This window comes from Hippoglossus hippoglossus, chromosome 13, assembly GCF_009819705.1.
Source record: "Hippoglossus hippoglossus isolate fHipHip1 chromosome 13, fHipHip1.pri, whole genome shotgun sequence".
Classification (NCBI taxonomy): Eukaryota; Metazoa; Chordata; class Actinopteri; order Pleuronectiformes; family Pleuronectidae; genus Hippoglossus; species Hippoglossus hippoglossus.
Window position 1 is genome coordinate 9338357 of NC_047163.1, and position 16449 is coordinate 9354805.

The 16449-nt window shown below is 41.4% G+C and overlaps 1 protein-coding gene across 6 annotated transcripts in view; it reads left to right on the forward strand.

The window, feature by feature from the left end:
- Positions 1–16449, forward strand: part of plch1 (phospholipase C, eta 1) — a 61152-nt gene that overhangs the window by 32295 nt on the left and 12408 nt on the right. For all 6 annotated transcript variants that reach the window (XM_034603879.1, XM_034603878.1, XM_034603880.1 and 3 more), the window contains 8 exons: positions 1084–1177; positions 3586–3789; positions 4526–4646; positions 7534–7705; positions 10543–10650; positions 12684–12839; positions 13606–13668; positions 16169–16263. In XM_034603879.1, coding sequence (XP_034459770.1) covers positions 1084–1177; positions 3586–3789; positions 4526–4646; positions 7534–7705; positions 10543–10650; positions 12684–12839; positions 13606–13668; positions 16169–16263 — 1013 coding nt within the window. The remainder of the gene's footprint in view (positions 1–1083; positions 1178–3585; positions 3790–4525; positions 4647–7533; positions 7706–10542; positions 10651–12683; positions 12840–13605; positions 13669–16168; positions 16264–16449) is intronic.

The window sequence follows — 16449 nt, forward strand, 5'->3', positions numbered from 1 at the left end:
CAATTTTCCCAATCACATAATTAAATGTCCCCCTCTGCCCATCCACTACAGCCACACAAGCAGTCATATAGATAAAAAGAGAGAGAGGGGGGGGCTAAAGGCTTGCTTGGAGAATACGTCATTTACCCCCGACACCCGACATTGAACGGGTTACATACAACAACAAGTGGAGAACCGCGGGCTGACCGACGCGGAGAAATGCGGGTCCGGTGTGAACAGCCAGGCGGCTGCGCGCTTGAGAATAACGCTGCGCGGCGCGGGGCGGCGCTTCAGCGCCCGGTGTAAACCAGGCGTTACACACCACACATGCAAGTAATAAACAAATATCGGTATTGGTATCGGCTATCGGCTAGATTGTTGTTTTAAATATCGGTATCGGTATCGGCCAAGAATTTCCATATCGGTGCATCCCTAGTGAGAACAGATGAAGACAGTCTCAATGCTGCAAGGTAGAATTTTACAGGGGAGTGAAGAATCTCGAAAAGAGGTTCTGACCTTGAGGAATCTGCCTTTTCATTCAGAGCCATTGGAGAACGGAACATTCTCCCTGATACTGTTCAAACATTTGGAGATTTTATTATTTTCCCTTGATGCCAAAAAAAAATTAAGAAAACAGATGTGCCGACATTAGTTTGGCCAACACAGTGTTCAAATCTTGTGTTCTCTCAACTCTCATATTCGTTCTTTGTCCTGTCTTCTTAAAAAAGTGTTAGGGGGGGGAGAGGGTGAGTGTGCACGACATTTTGTCCGAGGGAATATATATATTTACATATATTTAGAATTTGTATTTGTATTACTGTACTCATTGTATTGTGTCTACCTGACCAGGCATTACAGATACAAATTAACCAAATCTGCTAATGCATCTTTATACTTTGTATGAGACTTATGTTTTTGTGCATGGTCCCAGATAAATTCAATTTAACACTTAACTCAACTTGACTTGACGCTGGTGACCTGTCCAGGGTGCACCCCGCCTCTCACCCCATGTCAGCAGGGATTGGCTCCAGCGTATAAGCAGTATAGATGGATAACGGAATTGACTGAACTAGACTAAACTGTTGATCTTTTTTGTCTCTGCAGATAATCAGTGTGACTCCAGAGTACGTTGCTGAAATCGTGGACAAGTTTGAGCTGTCTGACGAGAATAAACAAAGAGGTGTTATGGGGATTGAAGGTAAATGTCTCTGGTTTCACCATCTTCTTTTTCACAGCTTTAGTTTCACTCCCCTTGGGCTCAGCTAATATATAATAACACAGTTACAAGTTTATTCATGAGGTGTCAGCCTGTAAGAGCAGAGTGGAACACATCATGTGGCTTATGAACAGCTAATTATGCTTGGTTTTTTCAATAAATAAATTAATTAGGTTTTTATTATATGTTCAGAATCATTCCCATCCTGCACGGCCTTACAAGACTCAATTAATTAATTGAAGACCGATTCAGAATGGTTTCTATAACCAGACATAAAGAAAGCACTTTCATTCATAAGTCACTGACAGAAGAAATGAGGAATCAAAGAAAATAATATAAAAATATCGAATCTTTCCTTCTTTCTAACTCTTTTAAATCTAAAGAAAACTAAATTTACCGTCAATCCAGGCTTTGTTAGTCCAGTGGTTTTTAAATCATATCATGAAAATTTACCAACCTGACAGAAGAAAGATCTGAACTAACTCAACAAATTTTTGGCTTCAAGAAAGGGGAGGTTAGATCCAGATTAATAACAATTACATCATCACTGTTTTAACATTTTCTAACTAAACTGCAAATTGTATCAACCCATTTTTTTTTATAATAGCTGAAATCCTGACAATGTGTGGCCCAAAAGATAAAATTTAGATCTTTAACGTTTTGATATTTTGTCTCTGGAAAGAGTTCATCTCTGAGTGTCACTTCCATTAATGCCACATGTAACTGAGGAGTGAGCTTTGGGGAGACGGGGGGGTGAGGATTGACGAGGGTATCTGGACTGAGAAAATTGGGAAGCCAGAATGAGGGCGGAGGGAAAGACAAAATGAGAGTGTGACAAAAATGAGAGGAGTAGTGAGGACAGGCAGAGGAGATAGAGGGAGGAGGAGGAGGAGTGCGACTAATCTTGTCGTTGGAGGCATGAAGGCTAACACTGTATGTGTCTGGCTGATCACGCCAGTATGTCTGATGCCCTCCCTGCAGGCCTGAGATGTGTGTTTAAACATGCTTTGTGCACGGATGTGACAGAAACGTACAAACAGATTTAAACTGCCACAACATTCCACAGTGTGATGAGGAACCTACAATATTTGATCTCTTTATGTTTGTGTGACTGTACATACTATGTCCTGTAGGGTTCATATGAGTATATTCTTGTCGCACAGTGTATTGTTAAATTCTGGATTTTACCACGATGGCCCCATGACAAGATTTATCCCATATTTGCATCAAATTTTTTGTAAGATTTTCCACGTCTGCCTCTTTCCTCTCGTCTGCTTTCTTGCTTGTTTTCCGATTACTCCCGCTCTTGGTATTCCCGTCTCATTCTTATTCCTCCCCCCTGGATGAAAGGAGGCTTTCTTCTTTGCCACTCCTCCTTCATGCACAGAACTGTGCTTGTAATGCGCTTGTCTGTGATCCTGTTATTTCCTGGAGCTCAACCTGCTGATGAAGAGATATTGTAGGTGTCACTGTTAGAAGATGCACGATAACATCTGGTAGCTAGTTGTTTGAAATAGAAGAAAGAAATGGGCCACTTTTATTTTTAAACAACCGGGGAACATCGGTTGCTGTAAATCTGTTGCAGGATCAGTTTACGAGAAGGAAAATTTAAAGCGCATTGTTATGTTCTGCTGCGGACGTCAGGATCTGTATCTGTAAATTTACAAGAGAAAAAAGAATAAGAGTCTACAATCAACAGCTCAGTGGGACTAAGGAACAGATGCTAACATCAGCATGCAAATGCGCTCACGATGACTTCATTATAGTCTATATAAAGATTGATGGCACATCTTGTCTTTCCTCCTGTATTGTATAAAAATGCAGCCAAAATATCCCGCGTACGGGCGCTGGCTTCTTGCCTTGGTGGCGTCATTTGGATCCAGAGTCGTGATGATAGAGTGGAGTCGCTATATCGTCATCCTAACAACATTCTTGACCAATCGTGATGTTTTTTTGTAGCATCAAATAGCTAGACTTTTTAAAACCAAACTTACCACAAAATACAACACTCAAACATAATTAATGCCAGAAACCGTCAAAAATGTATCTGACGTTTAATTTGACTACTTAGTTTTGTTCATGTCCCATCGAATAACATGGAGGAGGCGGGGCTAATGACAAAAAATGGGGCAATCAAGATAGTTTGGCTTCACGTTGTGATCACTATGCTAGTTTAGCATGTTGGCATGCTAATAGTAGCTAATTACCACTAAACACAAGTTACAGTTGAGGAGGAAGGGAATTCTATTAGTGCCAATATATCGAATAGCTCTTGAGATATGTCAAAGGATTGGTAACTGCATTTAAACCACACATATCAACCCCCTGGTGGCGCTCTGCAATAAATTGATTCCTATTGAAATCACTTGTTTTTTTTGTGTTATCTTCAGGTTTTACGAGTTACATGCGCAGTCCAACATGTGATATTTTCAACCCTTTGCACCACGAGGTGAATCAGGACATGGAGCAGCCGCTCTGTAACTACTTCATCGCCTCCTCTCATAACACCTACCTGACCGGTGACCAGCTCCTCTCTCACTCCAAGACGGACATGTACGCCTGGGTGCTGCAGTCCGGCTGCCGCTGCGTAGAGGGTGAGCACGTGTCTACATTTCAATGCCGCACAACACTAATGTGATTGTGTTGTATCGTTGTGACTCAGCCCAATCGGAAAAGTAAATGATATCTGAATACCATTTATTTACATTAGTTTTAGGATCCTTAAATTGTCATGCCCTCATAGAACACACAGACATTTTAATGGCCTATTGTGATTGGCCGAGAAGGCTTTTAATGAAATTTGAACAAACTCTTTTCACCATGCACCAAATGGTATCATTCAGTTTGGCAGTAACATTTAATAAAACAATTGCAGTTCAGAGTTTTCATGTATATTATGGATATTTTATGGATAACTGGGGAACTGCTTCCCTTTTTTGTTCATGTTTTTAAATGAAAACCCCAAACTAGTTTCCCCTGTGTTGGTAATAAAATTAGAAACAGGCCCAGAGTTGCAGCAACACTGAATAAAACAAATTTAGCACAATGTTATTACTATGAAGCGTAAGCTGTTGCTTGAACATTGCTTTTACTCACACTATTTCCTGTCCCAGAATCAAGTAACACCAGTGTTCGTGAGGGGAAAAAGAAGAAAAAGTTGTGAAATCCAAAGTCCAACTGAAATGTTCTGTCTTTCCTTTATTCTGAAATAAACAGTGAAGAAGCGACAGAAACTGAGAACAGTACAGAGAGAGAGAGAGAGAGAGAGAGAGGGGGGACATAAATGTTTTCCATATTCATGCATCATTTCCTCTGTTTTTCTTCCTGTAGTGGACTGTTGGGATGGTCCTGATGGAGAGCCGGTGGTCCAACACGGCTACACTCTGACCTCCAAGATACCGTTCAAGTCTGTCTTAGAGACCATCAATAAATATGCCTTCATAAATAACCAGTGAGTCAAAGATCCCTATGGGACAATGTGTGTGTGTGTGTGTGTGTGTGTGTGTGTGTGTGTGTGTGTGTGTGTGTGTGTGTGTGTGTGTGTGTGTGTGTGTGTGTGTGTGTGTGTGTGCACGATTGCACATTGTTGCTGACATTTATGGAAACTAGACACTTCCGTTATCCCGTAGGTATTGTTGTTGTAGAAAAATAGTCTTGAATACCAAACAGAAATTCTATTTGACTTGTTTCTTCCTCTTCAGTTTATTCTCACATATAAAAATCTGACTGAAACATCAGTTGTGGTTGACGTTCTGTAAAGTAAATAATTTTCTTTTTGCTTCGGGACAGACGACACAGCAGAAATTGCCTTATTGATTCTATATTGTCCTTTTGCTGTTTAATTGTGCTGCTGCATGAGCGATGAGATAAACCACAATAGCTCCAACCCTCCTACTGTTTATCCCATTAAAACAAGTCTCAAACTATAATTTTTCTGATCTTATATCCGTGCATTTTACCACAAGGTTTATCAAGAAAGTTGCAAGCAGTAAAAAAAAAGGGAAGCCAGGATTGTGTTTTCCAGAGAACGCTGTGATTCCTGGCAGTAATTAGCACCTATTAGTGAGCCATCTGCTTCTCGGTGTTTCCTCTGGCTCCCGGAGGAGTCTCTGTTTGTCTCTGCTGGGTCCAACAATACCCAAACAAAGTGGTGAGTGATGCAGCTTCCTGCTGCCGTGCTGGCTCACTTACCCTCTATTGCAGCTACTTATGACGCCAGCCGCTCTGTTCTAAAAGCATCACTTTATTGAAAGGTACAGACAGTATCGGGCAAAATTATGTAATCTGAAAAGAAGTGGGGCTATATTTGGCGTTGCCGCATTGGAATTGTCGCCAACTCCAAATTAAGATTATACATCCCTAAATTAATTTTTAAATGTTAACTTAATATGTGGTTGTTTATTACTCTTTTCAAATGGGTTGTTTCTATGTGAGCAAGATTACAGAAAAACTAGTATAAGGATGATCAAGAAACTGGGATTGAAGGATGCGACCTGGGACAGGAAACAACCTATTAAATTTTGGTACCAATTTTTAGACTTTTGGAGATCAGACGTGTTTAGGGGACTGATATTTATGAGTGTCTGCAATTTGGTGCGGATCAAAATAAAATCTGGATCTAGTGAATTAAATGTGGTTTCATAAAGTGACTGTTGGGCCTTGGCGGAGGTGTTCACTCTACTGAGTGCCACTCTACATTTTTTATTTGTCAGGATTATGCAACCAAACCAATTTAGACCAGACTTGGTGGAGGGACGAGGCACGGTCCAAGAGAGAACTCATTCAATTTGGTGCAGTTTTACTTTATCACTTTCCTGAACATTGTGATAATTTTGTCAGCTCCTTTTTTCCTTTATTTTTCTGTTGACTAGACAGACTTGGTGAAGATACACGTTCTAATGACTTCCATCTTCCTTCACCAATCAATCACCGGACAAAATAGATTAACCGTCAATTAAACTAGGAACATAGAGACAACCCAGTTTGAGACGTGTATAAACTACCACATTCACATTAAAACACTTTTTACTTTGATGGCTGCCTGCTCTGTCTTTTGAATTAATTTCCTTTTACCTCTTTTCCATTTATTTTTTAGTCTTGACTTTATGTGTGCCTCAGATTAGAGCTGGAACAATTAATTATTAAAGACCGTTCTCCAGCGAAAATGCCAAATATTCCCTGGTTGCTTGAGATAATTTTAGTGAATGAAGTTGTATTTCTTCTCAAGGTAACTTTGCTATAGGTCCCTGTATTACTCTGTGAATTAACTAATACAAAATATATATATAAAAAAATTATAATATATATATATATGTTCGCTAATTAAGAAATACCTGCATAGTAAACTTAAAAGTAATATTAATTAGTCTCTTCTCTTGCTGTTCTCACCATTGACATGCACATTGTACATTCACACAGATATGTTATCATCAGTGCCTCCTGTTAATATGATTAATGGCCCCAGGGCTGTATTGAAATGGAGAAAGTCTCTGCTCTCACTCCGACACACACGCGTTCACACACACATCACACAGCTCACTGAGCCAACTCACCGTGTGTCGACATGAAATGACTGTGGATGTTGCTCTGCGTCGTCTCTTTTTGAACTCGGTTGTGTCTAAGGGCGAGTGTGCGGGGATGCGGGTGTGTTTTTTGGGATCAGAGGTGGAGGTGAGAGCAGGGCTGCGTCCCCTGAGGGGCAGCTGTCAGTCTGACAAACCTGACATTTGAGCTGCGCCGCTGTGTGGCCATAAGTCATTTCATCTTTTTCTAAATGAAAAGACAGACACACACGCACAAGCCTCCCCCCACACACAAACCCTGCCACAGAAGTGAAGAGGTGTTCAGGTAGCTGTATTTTGTTATCATTTACCTCTTTATTCTGTTTGGTTAGAGGTGAGAAAAGGAAGTGAAATGTGATCCACTCTGGTATCTCACTTCAGTCTATTGGCTCATGACCATCGGCATGAGACGGTTTTGAGTGCAGCTTAAGATGGATAAAGATCTATAAAGATGGGCGATGTGTCTCCACTTGCTCCCGCTGTCCAGAAATATCACAGATACGGACGCTGCCATCTAGGACATTTGGAGCCAGAGTCTGTGATCGGGGGATGGAGCACTTGAACATACATCAGTGTGAGAGGAAACATGTAAAAAATTTATCGGATATCTACTTTGACTGGTTCTGCTAACATGGAGTAGGGGGAGGGGTTATAATCTATACTTCAGCCAGCCACCAGGGGGCGATCAAGGCGCTTTGGCATTACTTTTTAGGGAGCTTTCATGTCCTAACATGTTTTATTTAATGAGTATGAATCCATGTGTTTCTCTTTCCTCAGGTACCCGGTGATTCTGTCCATAGAGAACCACTGTAGCATCCATCAGCAGAAGAAAATTGCTCAGTACCTGCGAGAAATCTTCGGAGACAAACTCGACGTGGGAGACGCGCTGAGCAGAGACTCCAAAACATTACCCAGTCCTCTCAGCCTGCAGGGCAAGATACTCATCAAAGTAAGAACAACTCAGTAGAGAGATGGATGGATGGGGGGGGGGGGGGCTGACAGTAAATGTGTCATACACAAGCAAATGGCAAATATAAATATTTGATCAAATTGCTACATCATAATATGCCCAGTTGGTTATGAGGCAAGGGATGCGTCACACCTTTAGATTTCCTGTATAACAGCAATGAAAAGTGAGCACCATATCTCAATATATTTTATTCATACAAGTTTACTTAGGATGGGGGGTAGAAAAGGCACAGAGAGGTAGATAATTAGTGCCCATTGACAGATGGAGGGAAGGAAGAGGAGATACGGAGGATAAAACTAGGTCGTTGTATTACTCATATGAGAAGGGCAAGAAAGTTACATATGATGACAGAGCGGCAGCTTCCTTTGAAACTCACGCATAAAAAAAACCCAAAACTAACAGACACAACCGTCATTATGACACAGTCAGAGGATTCATCTCAATGTGCTATTAGTCTAAACCTTCTGCAGTTAAGTATAATTAACTGATGTTTGTTGAAATTCAATACAAATACACACTGTTTTTTTCGCAATGAATACTTTACCTTCTAAATCCCTCATTAAACCAAAACTATAGAACAGGCAACAGGCACAATGATTAATAAATTATGCAGTTTTATCATTAAAATTAATGCATCACATATATTCAGTCCTCACAGTCCCCCTGGCACACTTAAAGGTTATGTATACGAGATTTAAAAAATGTATGTAACACCCAACAACTATTTTTTATGTAAAGACATAGTGGAGTCATGGTTTCCTGAGCATGACAATTAAGTCACACCCACAATGTGTTGTGAGTGGAGCCTCTCAGTTGTTTTTGGTCCAGGTGACTTCCTTCCAGCTAAAACCATTAAGACATCCTCACGTTTATAAAAGTGAGATCACTACAGCTCCGATCTGCTGTAATATAACATGACACCAGGGCGGACACGCTAAATTTTTTAAAGCCTTTCCGCACTATTACGCAATTCAGAGACACAAACAGTGTGAGCACATCTCTCACCTTCCCACCAAGGTGCTGTTAAAACAGAAATGCTGTAGTTACCTTATTTTTACACAGTCCAGATGCTTCAAAGCACAGCATGGTAAGAGATGGCAACTCGGGCCACATGTTTCATGTCTGAAGGCGTCCGAATGATGGACATATAAAGATGGATGATGCGTCTTCACTTTTCTTACTGTCTAGCTGAAATATCAAAGATACAAATGTTGCCATTTTGCGCATTTGGAGCTGAACTCTGTGCAGCTCCTGTAGCGTCTACCATCATGTTTCACCCGTTTTTTTTAACATTAAATAACCAAACCGAACTTACTTGAACATACATCAGTGGGACAATAACAGAAATCATCTTTGAGAAACATTGACTTTTTAGTTTTGCCCATGTCCTATCTACTAACATGGGGAGACCTGGTGCATGATCTATACTGCAGCCAGCCACCAGGAGGCAATCAACATGCTTTGGCTTCACTTTTAGGGTGTCGTCCATCTTTATGTACAGTCTATGCTGTCAGATGCGGTTTGTGTGACCCTGCCCCCTACTCGCATGATTATTTGTTTTCCTTTATATGCAATGTAAAATATCAAGTAGATAGACCAACAGTGTGACTGAACCAAAACCAAACCCAAATTTCTGTCGGAACCCCTTGGATATCATCACTGTAATGTTAATGATGATAGCCATGCCAAATAGCTGCTAGCCATAGTGCAGGAAAATGTGCTAGCTACAAAAAGAACAAATTGCTAAATCTCTTCAGCAAGCTGAACAGTTGATATGGTCAACCTCAAAATGAATGAAAACCCAACATGTGTCCCTTTTACTTTATTCTCAAACATCAGTTCACTTTTTGACGGCCTCAGACCAGCTGATCCTCATCCGCCAGCTCAAGAGCAGCTATTAACACAAAGAAACCGTGAGAGACAGGAGGAGAGAGCAGGCGGATGAGCAAAGGCTCTCAGCATTTATTGTCTTTTATTAGAAGCAGATAAAATTGATTTATTATCCTTTTTTTTTACGTGAAGAAAGCTTTCCCAGAGAAGAGGAGCTCTGGCTTTGTCCCTCCCCGGCCAGATGTCTGTAAAAGTGAAAGAGCATCATTGATTTTCTTTAAAGCCCTTTACTCCTCTCTAAGAGTTTCCCTCCATCCTAATCCTCCCCCTCGCAGCCCTTGTTCGAGGGCCCTCCACCTCTACCGAGCGAGAGAACAGAGAGTCACAAGGCAGCGGAGAAAGGGTGGAAGGGTCTTTAACAGACACAGCGAGAGGGATGAGGGGGACGACTGCTCGTGGCGGCGGTGGAAGCGAGGGTGGTGATGTCAGCCAGTGAAAGACTCAATTGACTGCAGGAAGCTCTGAGCCTGTTACTGATTTTTTGAAGAAGAAGAAGAAGAAGAAGAAGAAGAAGAAGCTGAGAAAATCTTGACGCCCACTCACACCTTCAGAACGGCTCACTAATGGGCTTCCACTCGGCTGAAAGAGCTGCCCAGGGAGCTTCTCGGAGAATCTGCTGCTGATTGTGTATTCTGTGTGTGTGTCTTGTGCCCTCTTGTGTACCTAAATGTGGCAGTAATGGATTCCAGTCATGCCTGTAAATACTGGTAAAGGAGGCCCATGAAGGAAGAGGTTACGATAAAGTGTGTTTGTGTTTTTTGTTTTGTGATTGTCTGAGTGAAAGCTATTTAATTTTTGCTATTGGGTTCTCGGACTGAGGTGCGACCTGTGTGGGCATCCTTGTGTATTCAGGGGTTGTGTTGCATGTGTCAATTGCGTGTTTGTTGCTCTCCTCCCATTTATTTGTCTGTCTTCTCTCCTTCCAGGGAAAGCGTCTGCCTTCCTATCTGTCTGCCGACGCAGAGGAAGGGGAAGTATCTGATGATGACAGCGCTGATGAAATTGAGGACGACTTCAAGCTCAAGAACAGCAATGTAAGAGCGGATTGTAGACACAAATATCACGTGCACACAAACATGCATGACTGCTTTAATTACCACCTCCACACTGACACATTCACTCACATTGTTCAAGTCGTACTTCCTCGATTTCCGTACGTGTTCGTCTTTCTCTGCCAAATATTGAATATCAAGATATAAAAGTGACTTTGATTTTTTCTGGAACTTCTATTTGTCTCTGTCGGGGCAACTTTCTTTTGTGTGGCCATAGCCGTTTTCAGACAGGAACTCGTCCTGTCTGAAAATGTCCGGAACAAGCGTCAGGGTAGAGCATGCAGGAGGCCTCGAATCTCGTTGTCTTTCTAGGCTGATGTCTTTGTCTGCATCTTCTATGTTTACGGCGCCTCTTTTTCATCCTGAGATGTTCCTATTCTTTGAGTTTTGTTTCTGTCTCATTTCTAAAACTCGCCCACTCGCTCACAGTATATTTTCGGGACAATATCCTGCTGTATTCTCACGTGGGCTTACTTGGATGTTTTCTGGAGAGTTTACTTGGGGGCTGGCAGGAAAAGTTCCAGAAAATATCCGGTGCAACTGACTCAGACATTTGTGCTCTCACATTCAATGAAAATCCAGGAAAAAGTCAGTTCTTTCAGGTGCTAATTAATCTGTTTATTGAAACGAATAAGGCAGCAAGAAAAAAGGGAGAAAAGAGGCTCACGCTCGTTCCTCCCCATACATGCGCCACAAACAGAGGGTGGATAATGGGATCTTAACGACATTGTTCTACTCAACATAATGACTTCAGTAATTGGGTGGTAATGTCGGTGCTTGTTTTATTGAACATCAATGTCTTTAATGTTTTGGAATAATCAATGCTTAACGATGCAAGTACAAAAATGACGTCAGTGCAAGTGTAGAAGAATTTGAAGTTGTTTTTAAAAGAAATCAGAGCGATATGTAAAAATGTCCGAGCATATCATCGCCACATGCTGCAGATCAACTTTCCAAGTGCCATTTCTTTTATCGTTATTTTTACTCCTTTGTGGTTTTTGCCTCGCGTAGAGTAGTGCCAGATCACCCTCATCACATTTAAGCAGGAAAACACTCTGTTCAGCTGTGTAATCGAAAATGGCATCGTTCTCCCACATTTAGCTGGAAGCATGAGGGTGCAGATGCCACGTTGGATGATCATCGCCATTTTAAAGGGGTGGTGGCAGGTTTTTCACTAATGAGAGGTTTTGTATTGAGCTCATTAAAGCAGCATGTGTTCACAGCAGTCACCACTTATTTGGCTGTGGAAAAAAAAAGTGTGAAATGTTCTCTCTTTCTGTATGTGATGTGCTTTTTCCTCTATTAGCAAAAATGTTCTTCATCTACAGGATTCAATTTTTACACCCCTGAGTTTATTTTATTTTATTGCAACATACATCCTGAGCTGATTATAACTCCCTGACAAACTCACCCTTTCCTCATTTAGAAGGAGACAGATTTTTACACAAGGGGAAGCTGATTGTCAGACCTTTAGGAAAGGGTAGTTATTGCTGTAGCACTTTTGAGATAGAAGCATGTTAGTGTGTAACTTTACATCTGAAAGTAATGGTGCAAGTGATGAAGATTAATATGTGTCTAACATATTAATATCTACATCTCACTATAGAGTACTGAGTATCTGTTGTACAGGGTTTTGGGTGATTTTAGCAGGCCAGCAGAAAGTTTTACCGAACTTTTAACCGAATACCGAGCAAGAGAGTCTGTTAAAACGTCAAACTATTCATTTAATCAAATGCTAACCAGCGACGCTGCACACAGCTTATGTGTTTTTGTAGTTTTAATGTTTTAAATTCTAACTCTGTCTTTGAGCAAAGTTTAAACAATGTATTTCTAACATTTAGTAAAGAGTAAAAAAAGAATTCTGATGGTAAAACCCCAAATGTTTCAAGGTGTTAAGAGTTTAAAATGTGCTTTTTTTGGCACCTTTTTAAAAATGTTAATTTCTCTCTATATGTTGTTACTCTTCATCATCTCCTCTCAATAGACACGTCTGACTTTCCTCTCCTTTCACACAGGGAAATGGTCACCACCAGGTGGAGTCTCACATCAGAAAGAAACTGGACTCCCTGCTGAAGGAGTCTCGCATCGGAGACAAGGAAGACAGCGACAGCTTCAGCATCCGAGCCCTGCTGCGCGCCACGCACCAGGGCCTCCAGAAAAACCTGCGGCAGGTACAGCCCCGAGGCGACGTGTAGTACTGCCTATGGAGCATAGTAATACTTCAACAGACGGAGAGAAGAAAGAGAAGAGAGGGAGCGTGAAACTAGGCCACAGTATTAGTCACGGAAGGGAGAAGCAGAAAATCAAGGAGTAGAGTAGAGTTGTTGCTGCAGCACTCATAGGTCAAACCCAGCGAGCAGATGGAAAAGCACAAACAAGCAGCAGCTCCTCAGGCCACTCTGGATGGGCCGTGATTTTTCGTACATGGTTGGTGGTTTATCCAAACCTTGTCAAAACAGACTGAAAGTGAGGAGAAACAAAATGTCTGCAGTGTTACTTAATATTTAATTTCCCTGCTTGCCTCTTGTGCTATTTTTAGCAGCTTCAGTTTCCTGACAGCCATTTTAATGTCGTGGGTTTTGTGCATCAGGGTTTTCCTATTCTCTTTATTCTGCTCCTGCCTTGTTGGTGATACCCTTCACTTCATCCTGTCGCTAAGGCTTTTTCTGTCCCTGTCCTTACTGTAATTTGTCTTTTTTCAGTTTCTCTCTCTTTCTCCCATATTTCTCACCCACTCTCCTCTTCAGCTGTGCTCTGCTTTATTGGATGATGCCTGTTGCTGCCCTTCCAGCTATTGAGCTTAAGGGTTTAAGTGACTCACTTAGTTCCAATGTGGCTGTTATTAGATTCACACCAGATAATCCACACACTTGAATGTAAACAACCACACACATGCACACGCTCGACTCTCTTTTTTTGTGTTCTCCTCTTCTCCAGAGCTCCAGAGGGGTTCTGAAGAAATCCCAAAGCAGATCCTTCATCACGACTCTCAAACAGAAGGTAAGCAGCACCGCAACAAAGATAGCTCTTTTTTTTCTTGCCTGATTCTTGATCTATTTGTGTGGATTCTCGAATAGCAAAATCAGGTTAGTTCACTTTTAGGTGAGGTGGCAATGAAACATTTCACTTCTCTACTACTAAACTTTTGCAAGCTTCCTTTTTAGACACGTTGATTGAACAGTATCCAACTTCTTCTTCTTCATTTTATGTACTTAAGACTCCAAACCGGCCTCAAACCACCAATGGTGTCTTTCAGACTTTGTTAAACCGTCACTTAATTGGAGAAATCCCTGATTCTCGGGATTCATTCACCAGCCTTTGCCATCATTTTAACATTGTCAATGAGACTAACAGACGCTGAAAAGGTTCGGCAGAGCCAAAGCTGCTGGAAACCCAAGAAATGGGAATGACAATGGCACTAAACTAGAATGTGTCCGCCAAAGCCCAACAGTCCCATTAAATTCAACCAAGTCTGACCAAATTGCACGCTCATACATATCAGTTCCCTAAATATGCCTGATTTTCCCCCCCATTATGATCCAAAAAACAAAAATAAATGCCAGATCCTGCAAAGTTAAAGAAAGTTGTCTGGATCCATGCTCAACATTAACGGGTTCTTACATGGCCCGTGTCCCATCCTTCCACCAAGAAAGTCAGATCATTCGTTTTAGCTTCATCCTTCCAACAGTCAAACAGACAAACGGTAATCAAAACGGATCAGTCAAACTTTATTTACATAGCACCTTTCATGCAGGTTAGTGCAGTTCACAGTGCTTCACCTAGTGATTGACAACGTGCCAATAAGACAGACATAAGATTAAAAAAATGAAGTGAAAATGAAAACATAACTTCCTTGGTAGAGTCAACACCGACAGGTGAAAGTCAGCACCCCGGTGAAACCTGATGGTGCATCGTGTCTCTTACTAGTTTTGCTGAGGTCCACTTATGTCTGGACCACGTGTTTTGAATGGAGGCAGGGTTTACTGTGACAAATCCCGGTTGGAAGCTTCTTTGTTGTCGTGTCTGTTATTTGTGATACGCTTAACAGTGTTCCTGTCCAGGACTGGGCTTACTGACCACTCAACCAACTTCCAGCCTTTATCCTCACATTTAGCTAAAGTGAGCTCGAACAAGTCTAACCTCACCATTAAGCAGTTGTTGACATTTTGCCAAATCTGCGTGGATGGGGGAATCATTTGTTCCAGACCGGTTCTCCTTGCAATCTGATTATGTAACTGGCAGAGAGTTTATTGTTGGTTATTGTTAGACTGTCTGCCCACTGACAGGGAGGATGTAGTGGCGGTAGGAGTAGAAGACGAGCCATAAGAAGGTGAGGGACATGGGGGAGGAGTTGGCTTGTTGGTTTTTAGCCTATTGACAGTTACTACATCTTCTCATTCTGGACTGAGATGGACAGTGACTCACTTTCACCTCTTGAGGTACATAGTGGTGCACTGTGGGAGTGCCTGGTCCTCAACTCCGATAGATATCTCTGCCACACTGTACAAAGTGAAGTCTTTGACACAACATTATAATATTATTTCCTCACATAGCTGTTTATAAATAAGTAAAATATTGACATATTGGCTCCTTTTTCAAATCACACTTAAAATGCAACCTTTTGTCGACCTATCTTCAGCGTGTGGTAGGTACCTCAATTAAATCCGCCACACTTTATCTTTCAATTCCACACAGCAGCTGAATGCAGTGAATGTATGCATTATTCATATCAGAGAATTAAACATGCAGGTCCAAGAATGTATACAGTCTTGATGTAGATCCTCTCTGAGGGATGTGTTTGTCCCTCAGGAAGCTGGTGATGGTGTAGCGCTTAAGAGAAATGCTTCAAATGGGAATTGCGTTTTAATTACATTTTTCTATTCCATTTTTCAGTTATCATCAATTAAATTTGTTGATTTTTACTGTATAATATTTGCTTGGGCATCACTGCAGGTTGTTGTTTATTCTTCACATTCCCTAAAATTCTCAGCCTTGTTATTTCCCTCTCTGACTTCATTTCTTTATTTTCTCTCCTTCCTCTGTTTAACCACTCACATCTCCTCTTCATTCTTTTATGCATACTTTCTGCATATCCTGCATCCTCCCACACGTGTGTATATATATATATATATATATATATATATTTGCATGCATGGGTGCTTGTAATCAGTTGGCAAGCTGCCTAAACCCCTGCAATTACTGCAACCCTCATTCTCTTCTCAAGTCCACTTCAGCTCTAATAGAGGTGCTGCTTCTCTCAGGAGCTCACACACTTCACCAACACTCACTCTATAATTATACTATATACACTATATACTCGTACGTTGCTAAACACATACCGGCACCAGTCGGTGCCCTGTGGTGATCTCCTATACTGCGTTTGTGTGTAGGGGGTTTCATGTGTCAGAATTTAAACTGGAAGGATAGAGAAAATTCTCCAAACAGTAAGCAAATTATAGTTGTAATTAAAACAATTAAATTGTGTGTGTACATTTTCCAGAGGCACTCCAAATCCAGGCTGTCGTGCCAAACCGTGGAGAAGGAGGAGGACGTCCAGGAGACATCTGGGAGGGAGGCTGGAGGACAGTTCAACAGGTGACCTTATCGTGCTTCACCACAACACTGACAATCACTGACAAATATAGGGTTTGATAGTTGCTGAGTCGCTGGAAGCATTAAACAATCCAAGGCATCAGTTGTGCCGTGCAGCCATTACAGCTTCTCTTGCAATCCTTGATGTTTGTGTGACGGAAAGAATGATGGACTTCACGTTTGGAGCCT